Consider the following 13,791-nt stretch of genomic DNA (forward strand, 5'->3'; position numbering starts at 1 on the left):
AATAGACGATACAATAAGACTATTCGACCAATCTGAATAATTTCTTTTGTTTTTAAAACCCAAATACAATGAGATTAAAATCTCATATGTCTTCTTTTTCAATGATCGCGGGAAGTTTACAAACGACAGAACTTAAAAGGCAGCCCTCGTAGGTCCTTTAATCATCAATCACAATCCATTTTCCGAAGTAAACTCTAGGGGTCTTTTACCTGAGCTTGGTAAACTAGGGAATAATAAAAAAATGTATTTCGTTTCCTTTTAAATACTTTAATATAAATTTATATTTTTGGTAGTTCGTCAGTTCTTGCCGTTTACCATCCGTGGAGACCATGAACACCATGCACGCCGTGAGCGATGGGCGCGGCGACCACGCTGTGGGCGACCACGGCGGGGCTGGTGCGGACGTCGACGCGGGACTGGTGGGACACGGCGGCGGGGAGCGCGTGCGCGACCACGGGCGCGGCCACGTGCGAGATCACGGGCGCGGCCACGGCGTGCGACACGATGGCCGGGCTGTGGTGCACGTCGACGCGGGACTGGTGGGACACGGCGTGGGCGGGGGCGGCGATCACGGCGGCGTGGGCGACGGGGGCGGCGACGGCGGCGTGGGATCCCCACAGGCCCAGGGAGCGCTTGTGGAGGCTGTGAGCTAGGAGGGGCGAAGCGTGGAGGCCGCTGAGGCCGTGAGCGCCCCACGCGGAGACGGAGGGAGCGGCGGCGTAGACCGGAGCGTGAACGGCGTGGGACACGATGGCCGGGCTATGGCTGATGTCAACGCGGGACTGGTGGGACACGGCGGCGGGGGCGGCGATTACTGCGGGAGCGACATGGGCGATGGCGGCGTGGGCGATAGGGGCAGCGATGGCAGCGTGAGCGATGTGGCCGTGGGGTTCCAGGGCTTTAGCCTGGTAGTGGAGGGCGCGGGCGCCGATGACCTCGGCGGTGTCCAGGGGGCGGCCGTGAGGGTCCAGGACGATGGCGGGATGGTGCGCGGGCTGCGCCAGCGGCAGGAGGGAGGCGCGCGCCACGGCGGCCACGGCGAGGAACACCACCAGCGATTGCATTGCGAACGTGGTCTGTGCTGTCTGACGAACTGGATCACTTCAAACCCACACGGCTGACTGATACTTTTGGCCCGCTCTCTGCCATATTTATACCCTACTTTCACTTTAAACTGTATGCAGTGCTAATGCTTAAGGACGCTATCACATTTTTTTCACAAATATCAGCGATTTTCAAGTACCTTTTTAAAGAATTAGGAGTCACACAGCGAGGATATTTTGGTTTCAAATGAAAGATAATAATATATTCTTCTCCACGTCTATACTATAAACATTTTATAGCCGCATACAACATTTTCACATAAATACGTTTTAACCATCACAATAATCGCAAAATATTAAAAAAATGGGGTTTGATTAGGTACCATTATAGCTAAATACACTGAAGTAAGGAAAATAAACATACAAAAATATTGTTGCTTATTTAGTCCCCTATACGAATAGCTAAATATTTTATATAAAAATAAATAACATTTCCATTTATAAGAAAAATAAGAAACGCTCTCAAATTTCTTCATACATTTTCGCCCTATCAAGAAAGCGGCGAGCGTCGTAACCGCCACTGTACAAGGCGTGCTGATATTGAACGTTATTTTAATGTCCTTAAGGTCGATATTCGTACTGACCTGCTAATTTTTGACATAATTTTTGTGATAGCGTCCTTAACGTGAAAAGTAAAAACATCACGTAACAAAAATAAAATAGACTAACATAATATTACGTCAATTTTATTTAAAACGCCCTTATTTAAGGGTTTCACACACAGAGCAGGTAATGAATATTAATATACATACAATTACATCCCGGGATGTATAGCTTTAAATTATCTTAATGTATCACACACACAACAGGTAATGTAATGTATTATTTCCCTACATTTCAATGGTATACGCCCCGCTTGACGCACTTTGAGTTACTTGCTATTAGATTTACTAGATATTTCATCAGAAGATGATTCGGATTGTGATTTTGATGCGCGCATTGTTACATATTGTGCTAAAACAGAATGATATGGATTGAAGATAAGATATTTGATTGAAAATATAGGGCTCTGGGGAACAGACTGCCTGCAGTACCTGCTCTTAACAGCAGTGCTAAGGTGGCAAGTGGCAACACTGTGTGTATCTGTCTATCATACACATATAATATAATCACAGAAATTTTTGAACATCCTATGAAGAGAAGAGATGTAAAGTAATATACAGAAATGTATTGAAATGTATTGAGGTGTATTTAGATGTATCAAAATATAAATGTATACTTTCATATAGCTCTGTATCTTAAGATACGAAGATGTAAAAATATACATTACAGCTGTTGTGTGTGGTCTCTTGACGATTTCTATAGGAAGAAGTATCGAGATGTATCGTGCTATAATATACATCTTTACATTACCTGCTCTGACAGCCTTAAAATGACGACATTATTGTTGATAAGACGTTTCAAATAAACTAACACACATAACCTCTATCTTTGTAGCAATATTTATCCCGGCGAAATACATTCAAGTTACAGTTTTTAATCATACATATTTTTTGTGTAAGTATTTAATATTTTTTATTACAAAAAATTCCAGAAATTAAATGATTTTAATAATATTATGTTAAATCAAAACGTTGTTCTCCTTATTTATTCCTTTATTTTAAACGCCATTGTATATTGCATTCTATCTTAGATATTTTAAATCTCAAACCTCAAATATTTGTTCATAGTTTGTTTTAAATGTCAATCAAATAAGCTGTGACGCTAGAGTCAGGTCCCGATAGTCAACCTAATTACTGTAAAATTTTACAACAGTCAGTTACATCCTATAATGTCGCATCACATGAATGGTAGACAAGTCATGTGATAAGAAAGCTTAGCCGTATAGCCAGGTAGCTCGAAGGTCTAGCAGTTTTTCGGGGAAGAGGTTACATACAATGATAAGTTCGTTTAAGTTTCCTTATTTTTCAGTGAATTCACACATTTCAGGTTTGCCTTGCCAGGACATCCATTCAACCGAATGGTCAGTCAACACTCCAAAAAAAATCTTTACTTTTGGATTGAAGCCGACCATGTTAGACTATAGTAGTCTGCAATAAAGATATTTGTATATATATTTGTTGGTATTGCATTTGAAAGAAAACCACTGTGATTTTGAAGGTTGCGTAGTAACTACAAGGCCCAAGTACAATCCCGTTGTTCTGTTCAGTCTACCTACATGAAAATAGTCTGGTTCTCTCTTCTAAGCAGTGGTTGAAGGCACTCATTGTAATCATTGTGAATTGTTTCTGGATTCCGACTGAGTAGTGACTTAATTGTGATCGAATTGGAACTGAATTGCAACTCAATTGCGGCTCAATAATTGTGACCCGCCTCCCTGGTCCAGCGAAGAGCATGGCTCTTGACGCGGAGGTCGTGGGTTCAATTTCCGTGTTGGAAAATATACTACGTCCAAGTCAGCCAGCATTGTTCTAACTAATTAGGACAATGCTGGCTGAACAAGTGATTCACAAGTTAGATGATGCGTCGGATGGGCATGCAAAGGGTTTTCCAATAGTTGAATGAAATGTTGAATTTAGTTTGTAAACGCACCCTTTCACTTAACATCGAACTGTCACTGTCAGTTTATTCAGTAGACAACATTTTCATCATTGTGAAGTTCACCAACGAACAATGTCTGCAAAATCTTAACAATTTACTATGGAAATTCGAAGTCGTTGGCTGTATGACTTAGAGAGCATGATATTATAACAGGACGGCGCCACAAGCACACAGCACACGTTATGATCGATTTATGGAAGAGCAAGTTAGAAGTTCACGTGTTATCTCAAGAAATCGGATACCGTCACCGTAACTGTAATGGGAAATATTATTATTATTACTCGATTGCAACTCAATTGTGTCTTAATTTTGACTGATTTGTGAAAAAAATGTGATTGAATTGCCACTGAATGATGTCTTAATTTACACAGACTTGTGACTGGATATTTTCCCGTAAAAAGTAGTCTATGCTTTTTTCTAGTGTCTACTTTTTATCTGTGCCAAATAACATGAAATTGGTGCAAAATCTTACTTGTTGGTAGGATATGCTTAAAAATTAAAATACTTCTCACGAAACCGACGTCATTATATGTTTCCATATAAATTTTGAGAAGTTCCCTCGATTACTTATAGATTTCTTCATCAAGTCACCACTTTTGTGAACATGGTACCAAACTGGGATGATATACTATACACCAAAAGAAAAATTTTGACAATTGGTTCGGAAACGGCGGAGTAATTGTTGAACATAAAAAAAACGAACATAACACCTCCCCCATTTTGAAAATCGGTGAAAATTGTAGCCTTTGTGTTATCCTGATGTATAAGCTACATTATTGTTAAGTTTCATCAAAATCCAATCAGTAGTTTTTGCGTGAAGGAGTAACAAAATTCCATACATACAAACTTTCGCCTTTACCACCTAATAATCCTTTACCGCCTAATATTAGTATTATTTAAGTAGGATTTTATTATAAGTGTATATTTTAAGTAACTTTATAGAACTAATATATTTCCTCACTTAAACCATCCCTCCTCACTCCATCTCACCACCAGATAACTCGGTTATAATCTAAACTTAAAAATAATAATATCTTCATTTTAGGTCTCTCCGTCATCACCATCATATTGAACTTATAACTATTCCAAAAACCTAAAAAAATAGTTGGTTTAGTGACATTAAATGTACTTAATACTATAAAATATATACATATTATAATATTGTATATGTATACGGGGCAATATGCTTTATGTAAGTTTTCCATACTTAACCCATCAAGCCCCAAGCGGAACCCAGGTGCCGCATAACAACTGAATATCTATTGTGTCTGGTATTTATTAAAAAATAAATTTCAAAAAGTAAATCAATGTAACGATTTGACTACTTACAGGGGGGAGGTGTAAGAGTTGTTGATCATTTTACTCTCCGTTAGAACTTTTTTATTTCAATAAAATCATTGTTTCAAACTTACGTTTGAAATGATAATCCCAATATTGTGATGCCTTCTTAAGGGAGTAAGGATTAAAAACTTGCATGAAACTTGCTTCTAAATATTTCTGTTCGTCGTCTATTTTGAAGCATTTTCAAATCCTGAAAAAAAAACATTTAGTCCATGACAATATTTTTATCGATATACTTCAACCAAGGTGCATCCCTAAAGCACACGTAAAAATCTATGCTATATTTGTAGCCAAATTATTACTTGATGTGACATTTTTATCACTAATGGCATAAACAGCATGATTAAGCGATTATTAAACTTATAAATTTTCTTTTTAACTTACAAAAAATACCGATTGATAAGCCCAAAAACGTTGTCGAAAACTTACGTATGTTATGTTAAATCCACGTGTTTGAGGCATTCCTTGGCCGTTTTTATGGTTTATTATTTAGCGGAACCACAAAACCCAACAAGATATTGCATTTAACGTTCACTAAGCACTTTTATTAGCACTTTTAAAACATGAAATATGCAGACCAATTCCTTTGTTATGTTCTACTGGGTCGGACATAACATTACAGGCTTTTGACGTTTACACACCGATATGAGCTTCCTCTTTCACTCAACTTACAGCATCGTTAGTAAGAAAGAGTAACATTATCAACTGTCAAAATATAAGGCTCCCTCCAATAGTATTATACCTTCATGAAGAAACTATTTTTAATTTGTTTAACAAATGATTCACAAAATACTTGAACCTGTGTTATTGCATCAATGTATACCTACTCGTGTTGCTGGTAAGGAATAATTTCTAGAAAGTAATCGTATATTACTCGTATAGGAAAACTCGATTAGAATGTTTTATTTTTTATCTTTAAATTGAATTTTTTAAACTTATAATAGAAGTTTGCAAAAAGACTGGAGAAGAGATAGATTCAAAAATTGTTATTTATTACTGACTAGGTACTTTCCTTCAGTAAGTCGAGGATACTTTATGAGGTCTACTTTATGCAAAACCGTGTCAGCTGTACAAAACCTAAAAAATCTTTTTTTTCTTACTTTTTTACATATATCTGTCTCATTGATTTATCTTAAAATATTATATAATGTATATATTAATAGCGTCCTTATTTATGAAACTAGATGTCCCGCGCGGCTTCGCCCGCGTAAATTAGGAATTTTACAGAAACTGTACATTTTCCCATAAAAATAGCTATAAATACTTACTCCTTTTACGTGGCCTACTCTATATATGTGCCAAATATTGCCATAAAAATTGCTCCAGTAGTTCGTGAGATAAACCCTTTCTAATATTTTCCCCGTTTTTTCCACATTTTCCTGAGTTTCTTCGGTCGTATTAGTCTTATCGTGATAATATAATATAGCCTATAGCCTTACTCGATAAATGAGCTATCTAACACTGAAATAAGTTTTTAAATCGGACCTGTAGTTCCTGAAATTAGCGCATTCAAGCAAACATACGCTTCAGGTTTATAATATTAAGTATAGATTTTTTTCAATTATCGCTTGACAAACTCGAGTCTCGACCTAAAAGACTATGAAAAGGCTCATAATCATAGGACGATGCATGGTATAATATGGTAGTGATGATGATGATTAAGAACGTAATTTGCATAGTAGGATATGCTTTCCGTTCTTAAAACAACGCCGAAACTCCCAAACTTGTATCTATAAAGAATCAGGAGTTCTCTCAGCACCTTCCGAACCAGGCCACGGTATACAAGGTATACCTCGGTGCAAAATCTAACTTGTTGGTATACTTCTCACGAAACCGAAGTCACTACATGTTTCGCTATAAATTTTGAGGAGTTCCCTCGATTACTTATGGATCCTTCATCAGATCACCACTTCTGTGAATATAATACTAAATTGGTATGATACCCTATATACCAAAAGAAAAATTTTGAAAATCGGTTAATAAACGGCGGAGTAATCGTTGAACATAAAAAAACGAAGACAACACCTCCCCCATTTTGAAAGTCGGTTAAAATTGAAGCATATGTGTTATTCTGATGTACAAGCTATATTATTGTAAAGTTTCATTAAAATCCGTTCAGTAGTTTTTGCGTGAAAGAGTAACAAAGATCCATACATCCATACATCCAAACATCCAAACAAACTTTCGCCTTTATAATATTAGTAGGACTAGTAGGATTGGCGTTTAGTTGTACAAATGTACAGGCCACTGTGATCTCAAATATCTCCTCTTTGGTTAAGAATTCAAAATTTAAATTTATATATTCATTTATTTGGTATAAGTATATGAGTTTCCAAAACAGTCATTTATTTGTTTTTTCTTGATTATTTTTTCTTTGGAGTCGTCCATATCGCATAATGGAAAAATTTAAATATCGCTTTATTTACGAACTAGTAGTTCCTGAGATTAGCGCGTTCAAACAAACAAACAAACTAACAAACTCTTCCGCTTTATAATATTAGTATAGATATGAGTTCTACCGTGGTTCGTGGCACGAGTGCTGCAGAAACAACTCGAAGAATTAACAATGTGTTATGGCGCTGGTGTCGCAAAAGAAAACACGGTACGGTTTTGGTTCCAACGTTTTCGTTCTGGAAATTTCAACCTTCAGAACAAGCCCCGTGGACGACCCGAGACCATAATGAATAATGAAGAATTAAAGGCTATGTAGAAGCCGCTTCATCGCAAACCACTTCAGAGCTAGCAGCAGTGCTTCGGTGTAAGTGATAAAACTGCTTTAATCCACTTTTGAAGCAAATTGGGAAGATAAAATTGAAAGGACTGCTGCGTTACGTTGCTCAACCGACATAACAATGACGGTATTTTAAATCGGATCATTACTTGTGATGAAAAATGGATCATTTACGATAATCAGAAGCGTTCGTCGCAATGGCTGTCCCCTGAAGAATCAGCCAAATCCCGCCGTAAGCGAAAATTGACTCAGAAAAAGTTACTTGTGAGTGTTTGGTGGACTAGTGCCAATGTCTTTCACTACAGCTTTCTAAAATCTGGCCAAACGGTTACGGCAAATATCTATTGTCAGCAACTGCAAACCATGATGGAAGAACTAGCTGCTAAACAACCCAGGCTGGTCAAACGCTCTAGGCCACTGATGTTTCAGGACAACGCTAGACCACACACTGCACAACAGACGGCCGCAAAACTGGAGGAGCTGCAATTGGAATGCCTGCGACATTCACCGTACTTCCCGGACCTTGCTCCAACAGATTACCATATTTTTCGGAATTTGGATAGCTTCCTACAAGGCAAAAAATTCAACTCCGATGTGGCAGTCCAAACCGCATTCAAATAATTTATTGACTCTCGTCCCTCCGTTTATTTTCGTAAAGAGATCAATGAACTACCCTTAAGATGTCAAAAATGCATCGATAACAATGGTACATACTTTGATTAATTAAATACTAGCTATTTGACCGAGCTTAGCTCGGTATTCGATAAAACACGAAGAAAATTACATATTTAGGTAAGTACCTAATATATTTTGTATCAAAATTAAAATTTGCTATTGAACAAATACATAACAAACTAGATGCCTCCATATTTTATATGTTATTGTACCTTTTAGCAAAACGAATTATAATACGAGGGCTGCCTTTTATGTTTTGTCGTTTGGAATAAATACAGGCAATCTAATCGATTATCACCATTTATTGTTTTTTTCAAGAATTCTTCGCAATATTTAAAATGCTTTTGCATGCGTTCAAACCAGTTTTTAAAACATTTATTCCAGTCTGAAGTTGGGTATTCAAAATGGCCGATTTTTAAGCGTCAACAGCTTCTACAGGTGAGCTTAAACGTTGGCCACAAAGACTTTGCTTAATTTTGTGGAACTTATTAAAATCCTTAGGGCTCAAGCCAGGGCTGTAAGGCGGATGATCTAAAATTTCAACGTTTTGGGTTCACAAATACATCTTTCTTTGACCGGCGATATGCGAACATGCGTTGTCATGGCCAGGAACATACGACGTCTTGAATCGTTTTTTTCGAAATTCGGTGATGACTTGTGGCAAACAAGCTGTGGTATACCAGTCAGCGGTAACCGATTTACAATCTTCGGGTACAATAGAGGCGATGTGACCACCCTTTGTCGCAATGGAGGCAAACATTTTTTTTAAAGTGCTCTGTGAGTCCATGACTTTGGTCGATTTTGGCTCATTCTAGAAAACCCAGACAGTAGACTGCTGCTTAGAATTTGGATCATAAGCATATATCCAAAACTCGTCACCATTGAGCAAATGATAAACGTGCTTTGACTCTCCTTGGTTGAATCGCTGCAGAGTTTTGCGACAAAAACTAACACGGGCTGTTTTTGGTCGTCGCTAAGCAAACAAGGTATCTTAAGAGAAATCACAATTTTTACTCCAAATTTTTCGTGCAAGATTTTTTGGACAATGGTCCCTGAAATGCCCATAGATGCCTCTATTTCGCTATATATCACATAACGGTCTTCGAGGATTAGCTGCTGCACGGCTTCAATATTCTCTTGCGTTACGACGGTTTTTCGACGATCATCACGTGGCTGGTCACTGAGTTAAACTTCTAAATGCCAGCGTTCTATAATCCTAAGACATGGTCCTGCATCACTAAGTACAGAAGTGATCTCAAAACGCCGAAGTCGCGATAATCCACTTCGTTAGTTGTAAAAAATTATCGCACGGAAATTTTCCTTTAACATTTCCATTTTTAAAACCGACTTGTCACCTTTGAATAGACGATACAATAAGACTATTCGACCAATCTGAATAATTTCTTTTGTTTTTAAAACCCAAATACAATGAGATTAAAATCTCATATGTCTTCTTTTTCAATGATCGCGGGAAGTTTACAAACGACAGAACTTAAAAGGCAGCCCTCGTAGGTCCTTTAATCATCAATCACAATCCATTTTCCGAAGTAAACTCTAGGGGTCTTTTACCTGAGCTTGGTAAACTAGGGAATAATAAAAAAATGTATTTCGTTTCCTTTTAAATACTTTAATATAAATTTATATTTTTGGTAGTTCGTCAGTTCTTGCCGTTTACCATCCGTGGAGACCATGAACACCATGCACGCCGTGAGCGATGGGCGCGGCGACCACGCTGTGGGCGACCACGGCGGGGCTGGTGCGGACGTCGACGCGGGACTGGTGGGACACGGCGGCGGGGAGCGCGTGCGCGACCACGGGCGCGGCCACGTGCGAGATCACGGGCGCGGCCACGGCGTGCGACACGATGGCCGGGCTGTGGTGCACGTCGACGCGGGACTGGTGGGACACGGCGTGGGCGGGGGCGGCGATCACGGCGGCGTGGGCGACGGGGGCGGCGACGGCGGCGTGGGATCCCCACAGGCCCAGGGAGCGCTTGTGGAGGCTGTGAGCTAGGAGGGGCGAAGCGTGGAGGCCGCTGAGGCCGTGAGCGCCCCACGCGGAGACGGAGGGAGCGGCGGCGTAGACCGGAGCGTGAACGGCGTGGGACACGATGGCCGGGCTATGGCTGATGTCAACGCGGGACTGGTGGGACACGGCGGCGGGGGCGGCGATTACTGCGGGAGCGACATGGGCGATGGCGGCGTGGGCGATAGGGGCAGCGATGGCAGCGTGAGCGATGTGGCCGTGGGGTTCCAGGGCTTTAGCCTGGTAGTGGAGGGCGCGGGCGCCGATGACCTCGGCGGTGTCCAGGGGGCGGCCGTGAGGGTCCAGGACGATGGCGGGATGGTGCGCGGGCTGCGCCAGCGGCAGGAGGGAGGCGCGCGCCACGGCGGCCACGGCGAGGAACACCACCAGCGATTGCATTGCGAACGTGGTCTGTGCTGTCTGACGAACTGGATCACTTCAAACCCACACGGCTGACTGATACTTTTGGCCCGCTCTCTGCCATATTTATACCCTACTTTCACTTTAAACTGTATGCAGTGCTAATGCTTAAGGACGCTATCACATTTTTTTCACAAATATCAGCGATTTTCAAGTACCTTTTTAAAGAATTAGGAGTCACACAGCGAGGATATTTTGGTTTCAAATGAAAGATAATAATATATTCTTCTCCACGTCTATACTATAAACATTTTATAGCCGCATACAACATTTTCACATAAATACGTTTTAACCATCACAATAATCGCAAAATATTAAAAAAATGGGGTTTGATTAGGTACCATTATAGCTAAATACACTGAAGTAAGGAAAATAAACATACAAAAATATTGTTGCTTATTTAGTCCCCTATACGAATAGCTAAATATTTTATATAAAAATAAATAACATTTCCATTTATAAGAAAAATAAGAAACGCTCTCAAATTTCTTCATACATTTTCGCCCTATCAAGAAAGCGGCGAGCGTCGTAACCGCCACTGTACAAGGCGTGCTGATATTGAACGTTATTTTAATGTCCTTAAGGTCGATATTCGTACTGACCTGCTAATTTTTGACATAATTTTTGTGATAGCGTCCTTAACGTGAAAAGTAAAAACATCACGTAACAAAAATAAAATAGACTAACATAATATTACGTCAATTTTATTTAAAACGCCCTTATTTAAGGGTTTCACACACAGAGCAGGTAATGAATATTAATATACATACAATTACATCCCGGGATGTATAGCTTTAAATTATCTTAATGTATCACACACACAACAGGTAATGTAATGTATTATTTCCCTACATTTCAATGGTATACGCCCCGCTTGACGCACTTTGAGTTACTTGCTATTAGATTTACTAGATATTTCATCAGAAGATGATTCGGATTGTGATTTTGATGCGCGCATTGTTACATATTGTGCTAAAACAGAATGATATGGATTGAAGATAAGATATTTGATTGAAAATATAGGGCTCTGGGGAACAGACTGCCTGCAGTACCTGCTCTTAACAGCAGTGCTAAGGTGGCAAGTGGCAACACTGTGTGTATCTGTCTATCATACACATATAATATAATCACAGAAATTTTTGAACATCCTATGAAGAGAAGAGATGTAAAGTAATATACAGAAATGTATTGAAATGTATTGAGGTGTATTTAGATGTATCAAAATATAAATGTATACTTTCATATAGCTCTGTATCTTAAGATACGAAGATGTAAAAATATACATTACAGCTGTTGTGTGTGGTCTCTTGACGATTTCTATAGGAAGAAGTATCGAGATGTATCGTGCTATAATATACATCTTTACATTACCTGCTCTGACAGCCTTAAAATGACGACATTATTGTTGATAAGACGTTTCAAATAAACTAACACACATAACCTCTATCTTTGTAGCAATATTTATCCCGGCGAAATACATTCAAGTTACAGTTTTTAATCATACATATTTTTTGTGTAAGTATTTAATATTTTTTATTACAAAAAATTCCAGAAATTAAATGATTTTAATAATATTATGTTAAATCAAAACGTTGTTCTCCTTATTTATTCCTTTATTTTAAACGCCATTGTATATTGCATTCTATCTTAGATATTTTAAATCTCAAACCTCAAATATTTGTTCATAGTTTGTTTTAAATGTCAATCAAATAAGCTGTGACGCTAGAGTCAGGTCCCGATAGTCAACCTAATTACTGTAAAATTTTACAACAGTCAGTTACATCCTATAATGTCGCATCACATGAATGGTAGACAAGTCATGTGATAAGAAAGCTTAGCCGTATAGCCAGGTAGCTCGAAGGTCTAGCAGTTTTTCGGGGAAGAGGTTACATACAATGATAAGTTCGTTTAAGTTTCCTTATTTTTCAGTGAATTCACACATTTCAGGTTTGCCTTGCCAGGACATCCATTCAACCGAATGGTCAGTCAACACTCCAAAAAAAATCTTTACTTTTGGATTGAAGCCGACCATGTTAGACTATAGTAGTCTGCAATAAAGATATTTGTATATATATTTGTTGGTATTGCATTTGAAAGAAAACCACTGTGATTTTGAAGGTTGCGTAGTAACTACAAGGCCCAAGTACAATCCCGTTGTTCTGTTCAGTCTACCTACATGAAAATAGTCTGGTTCTCTCTTCTAAGCAGTGGTTGAAGGCACTCATTGTAATCATTGTGAATTGTTTCTGGATTCCGACTGAGTAGTGACTTAATTGTGATCGAATTGGAACTGAATTGCAACTCAATTGCGGCTCAATAATTGTGACCCGCCTCCCTGGTCCAGCGAAGAGCATGGCTCTTGACGCGGAGGTCGTGGGTTCAATTTCCGTGTTGGAAAATATACTACGTCCAAGTCAGCCAGCATTGTTCTAACTAATTAGGACAATGCTGGCTGAACAAGTGATTCACAAGTTAGATGATGCGTCGGATGGGCATGCAAAGGGTTTTCCAATAGTTGAATGAAATGTTGAATTTAGTTTGTAAACGCACCCTTTCACTTAACATCGAACTGTCACTGTCAGTTTATTCAGTAGACAACATTTTCATCATTGTGAAGTTCACCAACGAACAATGTCTGCAAAATCTTAACAATTTACTATGGAAATTCGAAGTCGTTGGCTGTATGACTTAGAGAGCATGATATTATAACAGGACGGCGCCACAAGCACACAGCACACGTTATGATCGATTTATGGAAGAGCAAGTTAGAAGTTCACGTGTTATCTCAAGAAATCGGATACCGTCACCGTAACTGTAATGGGAAATATTATTATTATTACTCGATTGCAACTCAATTGTGTCTTAATTTTGACTGATTTGTGAAAAAAATGTGATTGAATTGCCACTGAATGATGTCTTAATTTACACAGACTTGTGACTGGATATTTTCCCGTA

General features: G+C 39.0%; 1 protein-coding gene across 1 annotated transcript; it reads right to left on the reverse strand.

Annotated features, from left to right (window-relative positions):
• Positions 1-251: 251 nt before the first annotated feature.
• LOC121738325 (histidine-rich protein PFHRP-II-like) lies at positions 252-10,858 on the reverse strand. The gene is made up of 2 exons (XM_042130305.1): positions 10,089-10,858; positions 252-814 (listed from the first exon to the last, which is right to left on the reverse strand). Exons 1-2 carry the CDS (start codon positions 10,813-10,815, stop codon positions 312-314), a joined length of 1,230 nt encoding a protein of 409 aa, XP_041986239.1. The 5' UTR covers positions 10,816-10,858; the 3' UTR covers positions 252-311.
• Positions 10,859-13,791: the final 2,933 nt, after the last annotated feature.

Source organism: Aricia agestis, chromosome Z (genome assembly GCF_905147365.1).
Source record: "Aricia agestis chromosome Z, ilAriAges1.1, whole genome shotgun sequence".
NCBI classification, from domain to species: Eukaryota; Metazoa; Arthropoda; class Insecta; order Lepidoptera; family Lycaenidae; genus Aricia; species Aricia agestis.